At 44.7% G+C, this 20011-nt stretch overlaps 1 protein-coding gene across 8 annotated transcripts in view; it reads right to left on the bottom strand.

Moving 5' to 3' along the window:
• fkbp5 (FKBP prolyl isomerase 5) overlaps window positions 1–20011 on the bottom strand; it is a 40593-nt gene that overhangs the window by 2674 nt on the left and 17908 nt on the right. For 2 of the 8 annotated variants that reach the window (XM_030358494.1, XM_030358588.1), the window contains exons 1-10: window positions 10015–10165; window positions 4609–4650; window positions 4194–4338; window positions 3948–4090; window positions 3689–3803; window positions 3408–3564; window positions 3150–3240; window positions 2899–2982; window positions 2629–2814; window positions 356–597 (exon numbers count right to left, since the gene is read on the bottom strand). In XM_030358494.1, coding sequence (XP_030214354.1) covers window positions 356–597; window positions 2629–2814; window positions 2899–2982; window positions 3150–3240; window positions 3408–3564; window positions 3689–3803; window positions 3948–4090; window positions 4194–4338; window positions 4609–4650; window positions 10015–10134 — 1325 coding nt within the window. In that variant the 5' untranslated portion in view covers window positions 10135–10165. Of the gene's footprint in view, window positions 1–328; window positions 598–2628; window positions 2815–2898; window positions 2983–3149; window positions 3241–3407; window positions 3565–3688; window positions 3804–3947; window positions 4091–4193; window positions 4339–4608; window positions 4739–10014; window positions 10166–20011 lie in introns of those variants that run through there. The other 6 variants (XM_030358840.1, XM_030358994.1, XM_030358670.1 and 3 more) reach the window with 6 other exon arrangements.

Genomic DNA, 20011 nt, shown 5'->3' with positions numbered 1-20011 from the left:
TCTAAATTAATGAGCCCCAAATATACATACGATTATAATGCAAACCTTGAATGTTATCTGAAATTGCATTGCCACTTAAAAGCAATCGCAAAGTCATCTAACTACAATACGTGGAGCATGTCTTTTCCTTTGATGTAGGCTACTCAATATTTTATATGGGCAAATAAATGGTGAAATTTCATTTAGTTGGACATTTACATTACATTGGTATCAATCTTCGTATGAAGACGATACGTTCCTTAACAACTATTGTCAAAGGTCTTCAGGACCACACAACATAAACATTTGCTATGACAAAAGGAAAATGGCGTAAAACTATTCTACACACTTTTCATTCATCCCATGGAATTCACTGACTTTTTTATCGTGTTCCGCGAATTTCTGGAACATGTTGGCGTAGATCTTCTTGTCCCGCTCCTGGTGTTCCCTGACCTTGTGCTGGCAGATGGTAATCTGAGCCCGGGCCGCCCGATTCAACGGGTTGACCTGCAGCACCTGGCGGAAGTCGGCCATGGCCAGACTGAACTCGTTACGGCAGAGACGGGCCTCGCCCCGGCGATACAGCGCCTTCTCGTTCGTCGCGTCGAGCTCAATCACCTGCAGTAACCACCACACAAAAAGGACAGTTTGAACAACTTCTTATTCACAACACATTCTTATTCTTATTCACTACATACCAAACATAAAGCAACAATCATAGGGAATCCTAAGAGCCTGTTTCCTTCAGGCCTTCGGTATTTGCTTTAGCAGCAGGCCAGCTGCGTCTGTTGATGTGCATGTCATGAGAAGTTTAAAGGAGACATATTACACCACCATGTGTGAGTGTGATTATCCTTACAAGCAGTTTCGAAAATCTGCCCCATATGACATCACTAGTGGGCGTGTCCACCTAGATCTGTGCTGGATAGATGAGCAACGTTTACTTCAGTCCACTGGGTAGGCTGGTAGATTGATCTATCCAGCACCGATCTAGGTGGGCTCGCCCACAAGCGATGTCGTATCGGGCAGATTTTCAAAATGGCTTGTAAGGCTAATCACACTCACACCTGTTGGCATAATATGTCCCTTTGAACTAACAGTCATGGGCACTCATGTTAAAAAGAAGAAAATGTTCCTAGCTATCCTTTGCTACATCATTCGATTGGCCTTTCTGAACAAATGATCGATTATGTGCTTTGTTCATTGCTCAGCTGTAACTCGCTTGCGTCTGATAAGTGGCCTCCTGAGAGGCCTCAGTGATCGGTAGATGAACTGTTACATTTGCATGGCATACCACAGACAGAGGCGGATTGGCCGTCGGGACGATCGGGAGATTTTCCCGGTCGGCCGGTCGGCCGGCCGGCCAGCGAGGTCAGGTGGACCGGCCCACAATTGTGAGCGGCCCCTGAAGTCAGTTGGACCGGCTCACAGTTGTGAGTGGCCGCGAGACGTCTGCAAGCCGGCCCTGAGCATAATTTATTCCCCGTCAAGACGCCGTAAAAATCTCAGAAACAAACAATATATGTCCCGAGAACATCCAATATTTATACCACTTGCTTACTCTCTATGTCTCATTCATGGGTTTTTTTTAATATATATATTTTTTTACTTCATTTAATTCTTCATTACTCAGGCGTAACAGAACTTTCATGGCCATAAATAAATGATACGAACTACAGTTTCCTTTAATTTGTTTGTTCTTGAATTGACGTAGAATGGAGCAAAGACTCCTGGGATCGGGAAATGCGTTTATCCAATAAACAGCTTGCAGGTCAAGTCCATTTTCGGAAATGTAGGGGGATATATGAGCGGCCCCACGATTATGCTGCGTTCCAGTATTCTCTGCGAACCGACTCGGATCTCGGATCTGACGCCACGCCCACACTTCAAGCGTTTTATTATTTCGCTCGGTCGTTGGAGGAAAACATGGACGCCACCCGGAAAGCTGTTGTCGCGTTAGCATTGGCAGAGGACCAAGCGCTCCAAAATAAGTAGGCTATAGGCCATAGGCAGAGATACGGACGCAGTAAGGTATTGCAGTAATACGAGTGATTGAAATTGCCATTTAAACCACCAAAGTGGTCCAAGTACAATGAAAACAGTTCATACTTCAAGTCACACCGGGCGCAGCCATCTTGAATTCTGTCTCCGAATTCCCTTGCAAAGAGAATTCGGAGACATATGTTTACGAAGCGCTTTTACATTTTTTTCTTCGATTTTTTGATGATGTGTTGTTGCAATAGTAACCTCAAAAAAAAAGGTAGTTGCTGACACATTGAATACATAGAATACTCTTGATAATACGCCTTCAATATGTTGATCATACCTGCGGTTCCTCTCGTACTGAGCAGGATTACTATTGCAACAACACATCATCAGTAGGGTAAAACTAACCTGTCTAACTCGGTCACCACTGAGTTCAACCGAGATGGCGAGTTTGCAGTCCGAGGAAAAGGGGCGTGTTTGTGCGTGTCGCTAGGCAACAAAAAAAAAACGGTGTTGCCGGTGTTGAGTAATAGGTGTTGGCCTCAACACCGTTAATACTGTGGCGACCCAAACATGTGGGGGGGAGGGCCGGACCAGGGAGGATTCTCCCGGTGGCTATTAGTGCCCCACTCCGCCCCTGACCACAGATGTGCAGTGGCATACCTTGTTGCAGTTGTCCACCACGTGGGAGAACTCCTGCAGCCGTAGGTAGCACAGTGCCAGGTTGAGCTGGGACAGCAGCAGGAACTCCTGGATCTTCCTCTGCTGCTCCTCTCCCACGCCACACTCCATCTCCAGCCAGGACACGATGCGCTGGTACTGGATGATGGCCTGCTGGAGGAAGCCCGCCTAGCCGCGCGCAGAGGAGGTGTCAGCTGATCCATTGGTTCTTTGATTAGTTACGGCAAGTATAAGAAACGTAGGCGAGTCTACCTTAAAATACTGATTCCCTTTATGCTTAACTTCAACAGACAGTTCAAGTTTCTCTTTCAAGTCCATTTCCCATGATTCTTTGGCCTTGAGGAGACACGGAGGATAGCATAACATTACAATCTGAATGGTAACTGATGTTGAATGTTTACTGGCATGCATTTATTCACTTAATTTACTTATCAACATCAAAATTGAAAATTATTTCTAATGGCTGTGGAAAACATCTCCGTCCGTCTCTAAAGCAGGTTCACCTTTTTGAAGTCTCTGAGGGTAACTTCATAGAGCATGTCTTTGTTTGGTCCAATCTTTAACTCTGGCTTACCTTCTCTCCCAAAGCCATACCTAGCAACAAAGAAAAATCACTCAATCTATCAAACTATGCTTTTAGGTCAAACTTACGCCTTGAAGTGTTTCTTATGGGCATGGCGACAAGGACAGCGTGAGTTAATATGAAGTAAATACTGTAGCAGAAATCGATGAGGGGCCACATGTTGATGCTTGAGGCGTACTTGGATTTAAGCTGAAGTAGACAGCACTCTCCTTTCTGCATCTTCTCCATGGCCCGGTCCACTCCCAGTGGGACGCCCTTGTCCTGCGCCTCTCCCACAATAAAACACACATCCCGGGAGTCAAACAGCTGGCCCTCGCACCTCCCCTCCAGGTGCACTGTGAAGGGAACAACAGATCAACCAATCCTTCCTGATCGATTCTCTAAAGCAACATCGGCACTCAAAAAACAACAACGCAGTATGTATTTATGAAAGTCGGTTAAATACCAGAAGAGATTTACCATCGACAGTAGCCCCGTCGTTGGGGTTGGTGAAGCCTTCTCCCTTGGTCTTGATCCTCCGCATTATTCCACCGTCTTCTGTGAGCATCTCGCCCTGGAAGTCCAGCAGCTCAACCTGCCGATACACCATCAAGAAGAGCTCCACGTTCAGGGGAAATCTCTCCCTCTCTATCCATACACAACCACCACACTCCCTTTGTGTGTCAGGTATTGTTGTAGTGACGTCAAGGCATCCATACTATACTAAAACTATACTAACCTCAAACAGTAGGGTTGAGTTTGGGGGAACCTTTGGTGGGTTCCCTGGGGCTCCATAGGCGTAATCCGGACGACAGAGCAGTGAGCACACCTCTCCCTTCTGCATCGTCATCACACTGCTGTCCCACGCCTTGATCACTTGCCCTGTGGAATGGCTCAGTGTTGAATACGTCTAGAGCCTAAGCTACATGCCATTGCAAAGATATCATCGCTTGGGACATTATTATTATTATTATGAGTCACTTACCCTTTCCTAAACTGAATGAAAAGGGTTCCTTGCGATCTAAACTGGAGTCCACCTTCTGCCCGTTGAGCAGTTTACCCGTGTAGTGCAGGGTAACCCTGTCCCCAAGCATGGGCCTGTCTCCATCTACGCCCTGGACCTTCACTATCTGCAATGATGAAATCCATTCATTCCCTTCTCCACAGACACTCAAGTGTGTGTGTGTGTGTGTGTGTGTGTGTGTGTGTGTGTGTGTGTGTGTGTGTGTGTGTGTGTGGGCGTGTGCGTGTGTGTGTGATTGTGTATGTGTATATTTACTGTATGGAATCAGATACAATATAATAGCCATAAAGTTATTTATAATTTTGTCAGTTAGCTCAACAGTGAATGTGTGTATTTTAAAGTTGACACATGAGATACTAGGGAATGCCACTCATACCTTCAGTACTCCTTTATCCTTGCTCGACGTTACGTCAATACCCTTTACAGCAAACAAAGCGACAGCTGATTGGTCGACAGACAAGTCTTGATCAGTGGTCATCCTTTTCTCTTGACATCCCACTCATACTCTCAAGAGTAACACAAGAGGAATAACACTGTTACTGACCAACACAAAGTTATATCACACTGTTACAGATGAGTAACCCAAATAGACATAATATAAATCACAATGTTGCAGTTGAGTAACCCAAATATAAAACACACTGTTAGGGATCATCGCAAAGATAAATCACACTTTTAGGGTTCATAACAAAGATAAATCACGCTGTTAGGGATCATCGCAAAGATAAATCCCACTGTTAGGAATCATAACAAAGATAAATCACACTGTTAGGGATCATCACAAAGATAAATCACACTGTTGAGAAATGTAGAAGCCCATGCCACCTAGGTGGCTTTATTGAGCACTATAGACCCCAGCACCGAATGTAGAGGTTTAGGAACCAGTTTAGAGGGCTTGGAGGTCATGACGTACCATAGCAATAAACGTCTCCATTTCGGGAGTAGAGGAGCAGTGAAAACTGTTATTAGTAACTATGTGTTTTTGATTATGTTTCAGTAATTTATCTCGAAATCATTTGTCATTACGTTTTAATTAGCCTACGCTACGGTATATTTATGTTTATTTAGCATTTTACATTACTACAACTCTCGTGTGAACACAAAATTGGAAAGTTCGTCGGCAGAGCCAGTGTGACCCACTGACCTGTCGGTGACCTTAATACTTGTTGGCCATGTTGATCGTTTGGAAATATGTAAATATTTATATTCAAAATTTCGGGACAGCATTATCTCCTTTCCTTTTGTAAATGATTGTCCGATGTGCCCTATACTAAAGAAGAAGAGTTAAGAAATATATATATATATATATATATATATTGAGTTTTCCAAGATCTGTAGCTTACTTATAAAGGCCAATGGCGAGAAAAAGGTTGTGGAAGGTTGTTCTTGTTGTTCAGAGTCTACCTAGACTCTGCATAGCCACCCCCTTACCCCCCATACCCCTCTTCATCGCTTATTGCACTTATTGTATTTTGTATGTCCTGGCACTTAATGTACACACTTATTGTATGTTGTACGCCCTTGTAATTAAAAATAGTACTAAGCATCGTGTAGCATCTTACCCCATCTTTGTTCAATAAAGGGTTAGAATTTTTTTTTTGTGTTTGCCACTTGTTTCTATGAACATCCTTACTGTATCGACAGCAATATATTGTTTGTTTCTTCTGAAACAATATATTCAGACAAATGTCTGAATATATTTCTTCTGACAAATGTACTAATTGTAAGTTGCTTTGGATAAGTGTCTGCTAAATACCCTTAATGTAAATGTAAATGTTGTGTACGTTGGTGAATGAATGATACAATTCTACATCAGACATTAATAAATTTGACAAAAAATCATGGACATTTATCAGAATTATAAGTTACTGTTTCGTGTTTTCTCCTTCGCAACGTACAGACATCAACGCTGATCAAGAAAGAGCTCTGGTGTTCCCTGATGAGTGGGGGCACCACAGCCTGAACCAGCCCCAGAGGCCAATCAGCCAAAGGCTCGCCAGCTGAGGCTGCTTCAACCAGCCATCAATCACACACACTCCACAGCAAAACACTGAGTCACATAAAGAAAGTAAATTACAATGTGCACAAATGATTGATTTATCAATTGTCGATTAGCTGAGTGCTGCATGCAGTGCTCAACTATTGTTCTTCATAAGTTTTATTCTTTCTTTCTTTCTTTCTTTCTTTCTTTCTTTCTTTCTTTCTTTCTTTCTCTCTACAAACTTTGGGACCTATCTCAATTTTTCAACTAGAGACTCCATTCAAATTTTTAAATATTTGGAATCGCTTGATTCTTTTCAGATTTTAAAATATTTTATACTTTTTAAGATATACTTTTAAAAAATCATCTTTTTTTAACATGGGAGTCAATGGGAGGCCTCTGGTACTTCAACTGTTTAAGGCGTAACTTAATCGGAATTTCGATATCATTTTCTTCAGAATCAGTTTTAGTTTCAAACCGTCATATTCTACAGTTGGTCACAGTGAAGCCGTCTGCCCATTCTAACACTTAAATTACTTAAGACATCGTAACTCGGTCAAATTTCAACCATTTACCATCGTCCAAACAATTAAACAAATCTACACACTTGTATCTTCAGAATAACAGTTTTAGTTTCATACCGGCTTCGTTTTCATTTGGTCACATTGATTTACGTTGAAGCTGGAGCGTGAGGACGTTCAGCAGTGTTGCCAGATTAGGTGTTTTTTCCCGCTGGATTGGGCTACTTTTGGAGGACGTTCAGGCAGTGGGGCCAGATTGGGCTGTTTTTCCTGCTTTATTGGGCTACTTTTACACATACCGGCTAGCTATTCTCTTAAAGACACACACACACACAAACACACACACACACACACACACACGCACACACACACACACGCACACACACACACACACACACACACACCAGCAGTGCAGGGCAATACATTTGACCTTTTACATTTCTGCATTTTTAGCAATGCTTTGTGCTTTTCATTCAGCTGTCACTTTATTTGTTTTCAACCATTAACTTTTTCTTAAAGGTCCCATGACATGCTATTTTATTGATGCTTTAATATAGGTATTAGTAGGCCACTAACACAGTATACAAAGACGTTCCCGAAATTCAGCCATGGTGCAGAGTTACAGCCACTCCGAGCCAGTTGCACATTCATCTCATCATCATCTCATCTCATTTTCGTCCGCTTATCCGGGGTCGGGTCGCGGGGGGAGCAGCTCAAGCAGGGGGCCCCAGACTTCCCTTTCCCGGGCCACATTGACCAACTCTGACGGGGGGATCCCGAGGCGTTCCCAGGCCAGTGTTGAGATATAATCTCTCCACCTAGTCCTGGGTCTTCCCCGAGGTCTCCTCCCCACTGGACGTGCCTGAAACACCTCCCAAGGAAGGCGCCCAGTGGGCATCCTTACCAGATGCCCGAACCACCTCAGCTGACTCCTTTCTAAGTAGAGGAGCAGCGGCTCTAATCCGAGTTCCTCACGGATGGCTGAGCTTCCCCCAAATGCGCGGTTTTGGTGTCTGTAGCTATAATGCAAATGAGGAGGAGCGAGGGGGGTCAAGGAGGAGGGTGGGGGTGTGGTCCTGAGCAGCTTGCAGCCACGGTCCCTTGCGCTCTGTTTACAGTGGATGTATCGCAATGGCGAGGCACACACAGCCTATAGCCGTGTTCTGTAAATATTCTAGAACACACGGTAGCCCTGGAGCTCTATATCTAAATAGTATCATATTCTACATAGATATCTATATCATATAACATATATTATCACGGCCAAAAGCTGTGTGAGCCGATATTATCAATCTCAAACGACCGCATTGGGTTCTCCGACGTTCCTGGTTCTTCCACATCCACATCAATCTGAAGTAGACTGAACCGCGACATGGAGGAGAAAGGGATTGTTGCCGGGCAGTGCTTAGGCACCTCCGCCTCCTGCAGCGCCGAGGCGGTGGTCCCTCGGCAGCGGTACCCTCGGCAGCGGGAAGCGGGCCTCAAGCGGCAGACATTCACGGCCAACAATCCCTTTCTCCACCATGTCGTGGTTCATGTTCTTGAGGGAGTCAAAGCCAAGTTCCTTTCCACCAATTCATTCTCAACTATGGATGAGATAACCCCCAATACGAATCTCGTTGTAGAAATACAAGAGACGAGAGTCCGACGTGTTATGCGCCATAACACCAAAAGCAGAACGGTTATCCAAATAACAAGGAAGTATACAACACTTGCGTTACAGTCCTACAGTCTATATCTAAATAATATCATATAATACATAGTAATCTATATCATATATTACTAGTGCTGTCAGTTAAACGCGTTATTAACGGCGTTAATTTTTTTAGCGCACGATTAACGCAATTCTTTTTTTTTCTTTGGCTAAAAACAAAGAAGCAGTAGTCTGACTGCTATGTTCAAGGCGGCATGTTTGTATGTTCATCGTTTAATTGCACTATAGGCTTTTTTTTTGCATCATCCTGTTTTGATCAGTATATGTGTTGTTATCAATAAAAAAACATTTGCACAAGGCAAGCCGATGCACTTCTCCATGTTGATAAGAGCATTAAAATGAGAAAAATATATGGGACAAAGAAATCAAGGGATATTTAGCATGGAATTTTTTTTGCAATTGTGAGTTAACTTTGACATTAATGCGATTAATCGCGATTAGATATTTTAATCACTTGACAGCACTATATAATACATATTATCACGGCCAAAAGCTGTGTGCGCCTCCAGACGATATTATGAATCACAAATGACTTTGTCGGGTTCTCCGACGTCTCTGGTTCTTCCACTTCTACATCAATCTGAAGTATACTGAACCACGCGCTGCCTGCTCCCCCCTGCCCGCTGCCGGGCGGTGGTGCCTCGCGGTAACCGGCGGCATGTCGCAGTACATGTACTTCAGGGAGTCAAAGCCAAAGTTCCTTTCCCCCAATTCCTTCTCAACCATGGCTGAGATAACCCCCACTACATTCTCGTTGTGGAAATACTAGAGATGTCAAAGAACCGACAGCAAACACTTGCGTTACAGTGTGTGTAATCACACACACACACACACATGTGGCGCTCGCACGGTCGTGTCTCATTGGCGGGCCAAATTCTCTGGGCGGGCATGGCAGAGAAAGGGGAGGAGCTAAGATCCTTTATGACGACATATGGGACCACATTCCAAATCAGCCCGCTTGAGCCTCCGTTTTCTTCAAAGGCGAGCAGAACACCTAGTGCTCGTTTTATACCAAATGCAAGTTTTAGCCACTGGGGGACCATAGGCAGGCTAGAGGAACTCATATTTATGTTAGAAAACCTCATAAAGGGAGATTTTCATGCCATGGGACCTTTAAATGGTGTGCATCTTTAGATTGTTTACTCCATTTAGACTTTTGAACTTTTGTTCAAATCCCTTCACTTGATTTAAGCCATTTAACGTTTCTTTATGTCTTAATCTATGTGGCTTCATTCAAAAATATTTTCAACGACACTTTGTACTACAGCACTCACCGCATTTTCTGCAGGAAATGTATTTTCTAGTTAATGATGAGGTTTCTTTGGATTGATCATAACACTACTTAATCCTTCAAAAGGATTAATCCACACAGGCCCCTGGTCCTGATGGCATCCCTGGCCAGGCTCTCAGGGTGCGTGCAGATCAGCTGGCAGGTGTGTTTACAGACATTTTCAAGTCACAGCTCCAGTCTGTGGTCCCCACAAGTCTCAAAAAGTCCACCATCATTCCCATTCCCAAGAAGTCAAAAGCGTCCTGCCACAACGACTACCGCCCAGTAGCACTCACCTCCATCGTCATGAAGTGCTTCGAGCGGTTAGTCAAATCATTCATCACCTCCTTCCTCCCAGACTCACTGGACCCCCTGCAGTTTGCATACAGGGCAAACAGGTCCACAGACGACGCCATCGCCCTCACCCTCCACACTGCCCTGTCCCACCTGGACCAGAGGAACACACATGTGAGAATGCTGTTCATTGACTACAGTTCAGCATTTAACACCATTGTGCCCTCCAAGCTTGCTGGGAAGCTCAGGGAACTCGGGCTCAACACCGTCCTTTGTGACTGGATACTGAAATTCCTGACGGGCAGACCCCAGGCAGATAGGAAATGCCACATCATCCATCTGAACTCTCAACACCGGCGCACCCCAGGGCTGCGTGCTCAGCCCTCTCCTCTACTCCATGTTCACACATGACTGCGTGGCCACACACAGCTCCAACACCATCGTCAAGTTTGCTGACGACACGACCGTCATCGGCCTGATCCCCGATGGCGACAAGACGGCGTACAGAGAGGAGGTGAGAGCCCTGACATCTTGGTGCCAGGATAACAACCTCAAGCTCAACCTCAGCAAAACTAAGGAGCTGATGTGGACTACAGGAAGCGACAGGGAGCCGAGCACTCCCCCATCACCATCAACGGGACGACAGTAGAGAGAGTCAGCAGCCTCAAGTTCCTTTGGGTCCACATCTGCGAGGACCTGACCTGGACTTACCACACCAACGCCATCACAAAGATGGCAAGACAGCGGCTCTTCTTCCTCCGCAGGCTGCGGAGGTTCAACATGGAGTCCAGGATATTCTGCAACTTCTACACGTGCACCATAGAGAGTATCCTAACCGGCTGCATCACCGCCTGGTATGGCAGTTGTTCTGCCCTCAACCGTAAGACATTACAGAGGGTGGTGAAAGCTGCCCATCACATTACCAGGACAGAGCTGCCATCTATGGAGGACCTCTACACTCAGCGCTGCAGGAAGAAGACTAACTGGATTATTAAAGAACCTCATCACCCCAGTAATAAACTGTTTCAGCTGCTCCCGTCTGGTAGACGCTACCGCAGCATCTGGTCTCGCACCACCAGACTCAGGGACAGTTTCATCCCACGGGCCAAAAGACTACTGAACTCCTAAGCTACTTAGCTCACCACTATAACACTTTATAACTTGCCACTTTATACCAGTCAACATCTGGTATAAAGTTTACATTTTACATTTATTTAGTTTTGCATTTAGGTCTCTGCTCTCCTAGTTGTGTTCCTCTTATACACTTACTTTCCATTATTATTGTTAGGGGTCCAAGCCAACAGGTTGGATCCCTATTGTTTTTGTAAGGATTTTTATTAGGGGTCCAAGCCAACAGGTTGGATCCCTATTGTTTTTGTAAGGATTATTATTAGGGGTCCAAGCCAACAGGTTGGATCCCTATTGTTTTTGTAAGGATTATTATTATTATACTATACGCCTTAGAAGTGGTACCACAGCCCAAACCGTAAATGGTGCCGACACGCCAATTGCATGACTAGATCCAGGTCCGGCACCGCTACTCAGATAACCAAATCCAGACACGCCGGCCACTAGGTGGCGCTATACCAAGGACAGACGCGTTTGGGGCTATAACTCCCACACCGAACCTCCCAGAGTCCAAAAACTTGTACACACAGATGCACTGGAGTCTGCTGCATCTTTTGGCCTAGGCCACGCCCATTTGCGTCTAGGAATATTTTTCGCTATATCGCGAAAACCGCAAAAATGTTTTTTCGCTACTCCTCCCACATTTCTTGACCAATTGACACAAAACTTTGCACACGACATCTTCAGACCTACACGAAAAGAATTCCTGCATTACTTTTTTGATCCGTCCTTCGATAACGAAACGGTAGCGTTTTGAATATTGGTTTATTAGCTAAATTAGACGTGGAATATCAAAAATCCAAAGAAATCCAAAATTAGACATCGGATCGACTCCACATTTTACACACATGTTGGTGCTAACCTTATTGTCGTTCGATGAAAATTTCGGAAAATTTCGCCGTTAGGGGGCGCAATAAACAAGGAAATTGTATATCCTCTACAAAATTTCGCCGCGAAAACGCTACACTGACTTCTCGCTACTCCTACCACAGTCAAATCCTTTGTATCCACAGGTTCAGGGTAGCGTTTTGAACACATGCTTCGCTTTGTGCCGGCGAAACGCACATTTCTTGTCGCGTTGTGCCGGCGAAATGCACACTTCTTGGACCCCTGCATAACTGCTTGCAGTTCTAGTTAGGGGTCCAAGCCAACAGGTTGGATCCCTATTGTTTTTGTAATGATTAGGGGTCCAAGCCAACAGGTTGGATCCCTATTGTTTTTGTAAGGATTTTTCTTATTATTCCAGCAGCTAAAAGTGGTACTACAGCCCAAACCGTAAATGGTGCACACAAGCCAATTACATGACTAGATCCAGGTCCGTGAGGTGACGGCAGACGACAAAATCCAGACATGCCGGCCACTAGGTGGCGCTATACCAAGGAATACGCGTTTGCGGCTATAACTCCCACACCGAACCTCCCAGAGTCCAAAAACTTGTACACACAGATGCACTGGAGTCTGTTGCATCTTTTGGCCTAGGCCACGCCCATTTGCGTCTGGGAATATTTTTCGCTAAATCGCGAAAACCGCAAAACTGTATTTTCGCTACTCCTCCCACATTTCTTGACCAATCGACACCAAACTTTGCACACGACATCTTCAGACGTACACGCAAAGAATGCACGAAACACTTTTTTGATGCGACCTTTGACGACGAAACGGTAGCGTTTTCAATATTGGTTTATTAGCTAAATTAGACGTGGAATATCAAAAATCCAAAGAAATCCAAAATTAGACATCGGATCGAGTCCAAATTTTACACACATGTTGGTGCTAACCTTAATGTCGTTCGATAAAAATTTCGGAAAATTTCGCCATTAGGGGGCGCAATAAACGAGGAAATTGTATATCTTCTACAAAATTTCGCCGCGAAAACGCTACCCTGACTTCTTGCTACTCCTACCACAGTCAAATCCTTTGTATCCACAGGTTCAGGGTAGCGTTTCGAACACATGCTTCACGTTGTGCCGGCAAAACGCACATTTCTTGTCGCGTTGTGCCGGCGAAATGCACACTTCTTGGACCCCTGCATAACTGCTTGCAGTTCTAGTTATTATACTATACGCCTTAGAAGTGGTACCACAGCCCAAACCGTAAATGGTGCCGACACGCCAATTGCATGACTAGATCCAGGTCCGGCACCGCTACTCAGATAACCAAATCCAGACACGCCGGCCACTAGGTGGCGCTATACCAAGGACAGACGCGTTTGGGGCTATAACTCCCACACCGAACCTCCCAGAGTCCAAAAACTTGTACACACAGATGCACTGGAGTCTGCTGCATCTTTTGGCCTAGGCCACGCCCATTTGCGTCTAGGAATATTTTTCGCTATATCGCGAAAACCGCAAAAATGTTTTTTCGCTACTCCTCCCACATTTCTCGACCAATTGACACAAAACTTTGCACACGACATCTTCAGACCTACACGAAAAGAATTCCTGCATTACTTTTTTAATCCGTCCTTCGATAACGAAACGGTAGCGTTTTGAATATTGGTTTATTAGCTAAATTAGACGTGGAATATCAAAAATCCAAAGAAATCCAAAATTAGACATCGGATCGAGTCCACATTTTACACACATGTTGGTGCTAACCTTAATGTCGTTCGATAAAAATATCGGAAAATTTCGCCATTAGGGGGCGCAATAAACAAGGAAATTGTATATCTTCTACAAAATTTCGCCGCGAAAACGCTACACTGACTTCTCGCTACTCCTACCACAGTCAAATCCTTTGTATCCACAGGTTCAGGGTAGCGTTTTGAACACATGCTTCGCTTTGTGCCGGCGAAACGCACATTTCTTGTCGCGTTGTGCCGGCGAAATGCACACTTCTTGGACCCCTGCATAACTGCTTGCAGTTCTAGTTTTTATTAGGGGTCCAAGCCAACAGGTTGGATCCCTATTGTTTTTGTAAGGATTTTTAGGGGTCCAAGCCAACAGGTTGGATCCCTATTGTTTTTGTAAGGATTTTTATACTTCCCGCGGTGAAAGTGATACTACAGCCCAAACCGTAAATGTTGCACACGCGCCAATTGCATGACTTGATCCAGAATCGGCACCGCTACTCAGATAACAAAATCCAGACACGCCGGCCCCTAGGTGGCGCTATACCAAAGAATACGCGTTTGGGGCTATAACTCCCACACCGAACCTCCCAGAGTCCAAAAACTTGTACACACAGATGCACTGGAGTCTGCTGCATCTTTTGGCCTAGGCCACGCCCATTTGCGTCTGGGAATATTTTTCGCTAAATCGCAAAAACCGCAAAACTGTTTTTTCGCTACTCCTCCCACATTTCTCGACCAATCAACACCAAACTTTGCACACGACATCTTCAGACGCACACGCAAAGAATGCACGAAACACTTTTTTGATGCGACCTTTGACGACGAAACGGTAGCGTTTTGAATATTGGTTTATTAGCTAAATTAGACGTGGAATATCAAAAATCCAAAAAAATCCAAAATTAGACATCGGATCGAGTCCAAATTTTACACACATGTTGGTGTTAACCTTAACGTCGTTCGATAAAAAAATCGGAAAAATTCGCCATTAGGGGGCGCAATAAACGAGGAAATTGTATATCGTCTGCAAAATTTCGCCGCGAAAACGCTACACTGACTTCTCGCTACTCCTACCACAGTCAAATCCTTTGTATCCACATATTCAGGGTAGCGTTTTCAACACATGCTTCGCGTTGTGCCGGCGAAACGCACATTTCTTGTCGCGTTGTGCCGGCGAAATGCACACTTCTTGGACCCCTGCATAACTGCTTGCAGTTCTAGTTATTAGGGGTCCAAGCCAACAGGTTGGATCCCTATTGTTTTTGTAAGGATTATTATTCTTATACTTCCTACCAAGAAAGTGGTACTACAGCCCAAACCGTAAATGGTGCACACACGCCAATTACATGACTAGATCCAGGTACGTGAAGACTATGCAGACGACCAAATCCAGACATGCCGGCCACTAGGTGGCGCTATACCAGGGAATACGCGTTTGGGGCTATAACTCCCACACCGAACGTCCCAGAGTCCAAAAACTTGAACACACAGATGCACTGGAGTCTGTTGCATCTTTTGGCATAGGCCCCGCCCATTTGCGTCTAGAAATTTTTTTCGCAAAATCGCGAAAACCGCAAAACTGTTTTTTCGCTACTCCTCCAGCATTTCTCGACCAATCAACACCAAACTTTGCTCACGGCATCTTCAGACGCACACGCAAAGAAACCCTCAGACAGTTTTTTGATCCGACTTTCGACGACGAAACGGTAGCGTTTTGAATATTGGTTTATTAGCTAAATTTGACGTGGAAAATCAAAAATCCAAAAAAACCAAAATTAGACATCGGATCGAGTCCACATTTTACACACATGTCGGGGCTAGCCTTAATGTCGTTCGATAAAAAATTCGGAAAATTTCGCCATTAGGGGGCGCAATAAACGAGGAAATTGTATATCTTCTCATTTGCCAGAGGAATGTTCTTCAAACTCGAGGGAAACCATCAAGGGGCAATCCCTAGTCTATCTAGACAATATGGCCAAGAATTATTAATGTGGGCGGGAGTTATTTGGAAAATGAAAATTGTCTTTGGAAAAATTCGCCACAAGGGGGTGCAAAAAAACGACGACATTGTCTATCTCCTATTTGGCCAATGGAATGTTCTTAAAACGCGTTTCAGGCTATAACTCCCACACCGAAGCTCCCACAGTCAAAACCTTTATATCCACATGTTGTTCACGGTAGCGTTTTGAATACTTGCTTCGCGTTGTGCCGGCGAAACGCACATTTCTTGTCGCGTTGTGCCGGCGAAATGCACACTTCTTGGACCCCTGCATAACTGCTTGCAGTTCTAGTTATTATTATTAGGGGTCCAAGCCAACAGGTTGGATCCCTATTGTTTTTGTAAGGATTTTTCTTATTATTATTCCTGCGCTAAATGTGGTACCACAGCCCAAACCGTAAATGGTGCCGACACGCCAATTGCATGACTTGATCCAGGTCCGGCACCGCTACTCAGATAACAAAATCGAGACACGCCGGCCACTAGGTGGCGCTATACCAAGGAAAGACGCGTTTGGGGCTATAGCTCCCACACCGAACCTCCCACAGTCCAAAAACTTGTACACACAGATGCACTGGAGTCTGCTGCATCTTTTGGCCTAGGCCACGCCCATTTGCGTCTGGGAATATTTTTCGCAAAATCGCGAAAACCGCAAAACTGTTTTTTCCCTACTCCTCCCACATTTCTTGACCAATCGACACCAAACTTTGCACACGACATCTTCAGACGCACACTCAAAGAATGCATGAAACACTTTTTTGATGCGACCTTTGACGACGAAACGGTAGCGTTTTGAATATTGGTTTATTAGCTAAATTAGACGTGGAATATCAAAAATCCAAAGATATCCAAAATTAGACATCGGATCGAGTCCAAATTTTACACACATGTTGGTGCTAACCTTAATGTCGTTCGATAAAAATGTCGGAAAATTTCGCCATTAGGGGGCGCAATAAACGAGGAAATTGTATATCTTCTACAAAATTTCGCCGCGAAAACGCTACACTGACTTCTCGCTACTCCTACCACAGTCAAATCCTTTGTATCCACAGGTTCAGGGTAGCGTTTTGAACACATGCTTCGCGTTGTGCCGGCGAAACGCACATTTCTTTTCGCGTTGTGCCGGCGAAATGCACACTTCTTGGACCCCTGCATAACTGCTTGCAGTTCTAGTTATTATACTTCCTACCAAGAAAGTGCTACTACAGCCCAAACCGTAAATGGTGCACACACGCCAATTACATGACTAGATCTAGGTACGTGAAGACTATGCCGACGACAAAATCCAGACACGCCGGCCACTAGGTGGCGCTATACCAAGGAAAGACGCGTTTGGGGCTATAACTCCCACACCAAACCTCCCACAGTCAAAAACTTGTACGCACATATTCACTGGAGTCTGCTGCATCTTTTGGCATAGGCCACGCCCATTTGCGTCTAGAATTTTTTTTCGCAAAATCGCGAAAACCGCAAAACTGTTTTTTCCCTACTCCTCCCACATTTCTTGACCAATCGACACCAAACTTTGCACACGACATCTTCAGACACACACGCAAAGAATGCACGAAAGACTTTTTTGATCCGACCTTCGACGACGAAACGGTAGCGTTTTGAATATTGGTTTATTAGCTAAATTAGACGTGGAATAGCAAAAATCCAAAGAAATCCAAAATGAGACATCGGATCGAGTCCACATTTTACACACATGTTGGTGCTAACCTTAATGTCGTTCGATAAAAATTTCGGAAAATTTCGCCATTAGGGGGCGCAATAAACGAGGAAATTGTATATCTTCTAATTGGCCAAAGGAATGTTCTTCAAACTCAAGGGAAACCATCAAGGGGCAAACCCGAGTCTATATAGAAAATATGGCCAAGAATTATTAATGTGGGCGGGAGTTATTTGGCAAAGGAAAATTGTCCTTGGAAAATTTCGCCACAGGGCGGCGCCAAAAAACGACGACATTGTCTATCTCCTATTTGGCCAATGTTCTGAAAACGCGTTTTAGGCTATAACTCCCACACCGAAGCTCCCACAGTCAAAACCTTTATATCCACAGGTTCAGGGTAGCGTTTTGAACACATGCTTCGCGTTGTGCCGGCGAAACGCACATTTCTTGTCGCGTTGTGCCGGCGAAATGCACACTTCTTGGACCCCTGCATAACTGCTTGCAGTTCTAGTTATACTTCCCGCGCTAAAAGTGGGCCCACAGCCCAAACCGTAAATGGTGCGGACATGCCAATAGCATGACTAGATTCAGGTCCGGCACCGCTACTCAGATAACAAAATCCAGACACGCCGGTCACTAGGTGGCGCTATACCAAGGAATACGCGTTTGGGGCTATATCTCCCACACCGAACCTCCCACAGTCAAAAACTTGTACGCACATATTCACTGGAGTATGCTGCATCTTTTGGCATAGGCCACGCCCATTTGCGTCCATAATTTTTTTTCGCAAAATCGCGAAAACCGCAAAAATGTTTTTTCGCTACTCCTCCCACATTTCTCGACCAATTGACACAAAACTTTGCACACGACATCTTCAGACCTACACGAAAAGAATTCCTGCATTACTTTTTTGATCCGTCCTTCGATAACGAAACGGTAGCGTTTTGAATATTGGTTTATTAGCTAAATTAGACGTGGAATATCAAAAATCCAAAGAAATCCAAAATTAGACATCGGATCGAGTCCACATTTTACACACATGTTGGTGCTAACCGTATTGTCGTTCGATAAAAATTTCGGAAAATTTCGCCATTAGGGGGCGCAATAAACAAGGAAATTGTATATCTTCTACAAAATTTCGCCGCGAAAACGCTACACTGACTTCTCGCTACTCCTACCACAGTCAAATCCTTTGTATCCACAGGTTCAGGGTAGCGTTTTGAACACATGCTTCGCTTTGTGCCGGCGAAACGCACATTTCTTGTCGCGTTGTGCCGGCGAAATGCACACTTCTTGGACCCCTGCATAACTGCTTGCAGTTCTAGTTATTAGGGGTCCAAGCCAACAGGTTGGATCCCTATTGTTTTTGTAAGGATTTTTTAGGGGTCCAAGCCAACAGGTTGGATCCCTATTGTTTTTGTAAGGATTTTTAGGGGTCCAAGCCAACAGGTTGGATCCCTATTGTTTTTGTAAGGATTATTATTCTTATACTTCCTACCAAGAAAGTGGTACTACAGCCCAAACCGTAAATGGTGCACACACGCCAATTACATGACTAGATCCAGGTACGTGAAGACTATGCAGACGACCAAATCCAGACATGCCGGCCACTAGGTGGCGCTATACCAGGGAATACGCGTTTGGGGCTATAACTCCCACACCGAACGTCCCAGAGTCCAAAAACTTGTACACACAGATGCACTGGAGTCTGCTGCATCTTTTGGCATAGGCCACGCCCATTTGCGTCTAGAATTTTTTTTCGCAAAATCGCGAAAACCGCAAAACTGTTTTTTCGCTACTCCTCCAGCATTTCTCGACCAATCAACACCAAACTTTGCTCACGGCATCTTCAGACGCACACGCAAAGAAACCCTCAGACAGTTTTTTGATCCGACTTTCGACGACGAAACGGTAGCGTTTTGAATATTGGTTTATTAGCGATATTTGACGTGGAAAATCAAAAATCCAAAAAAAACAAAATTAGACATCGGATCGAGTCCACATTTTACACACATGTCGGGGCTAGCCTTAATGTCGTTCGATAAAAAATTCGGAAAATTTCGCCATTAGGGGGCGCAATAAACGAGGAAATTGTATATCTTCTAAAAAATTTCGCTTTCTCGCTACTCCTACCACAGTCAAATCCTTTGTATCCACAGGTTCAGGGTAGCGTTTTGAACACATGCTTCGCGTTGTGCCGGCGAAACGCACATTTCTTGTCGCGTTGTGCCGGCGAAATGCACACTTCTTGGACCCCTGCATAACTGCTTGCAGTTCTAGTTAGGGGTCCAAGCCAACAGGTTGGATCCCTATTGTTTTTGTAGTGTTTATTATTATTCCCCCCTAGAAGTGGGTCCACAGCCCAAACCGTAAATGGTGCCGACACGCCAATTGCATGACTAGATCCAGGTCCCTGAGTTCTAAGCAGACGACCAAATCCAGACACGCCGGCCACTAGGTGGCGCTATACCAAGGAATGACGCGTTTGGGGCTATATCTCCCACACCGAACCTCCCACATTCAAATCCTTGTACACACATATTCACTGGAGTCTGCTGCATCTTTTGGCATAGGCCACGCCCATTTGCGTCTAGAATTTTTTTTCGCAAAATCGCGAAAACCGCAAAACTGTTT

This window comes from Gadus morhua, chromosome 1 (genome assembly GCF_902167405.1).
Source record: "Gadus morhua chromosome 1, gadMor3.0, whole genome shotgun sequence".
Taxonomy (NCBI): Eukaryota; Metazoa; Chordata; class Actinopteri; order Gadiformes; family Gadidae; genus Gadus; species Gadus morhua.
This window is presented reverse-complemented; position numbering and strand designations above follow the sequence as displayed.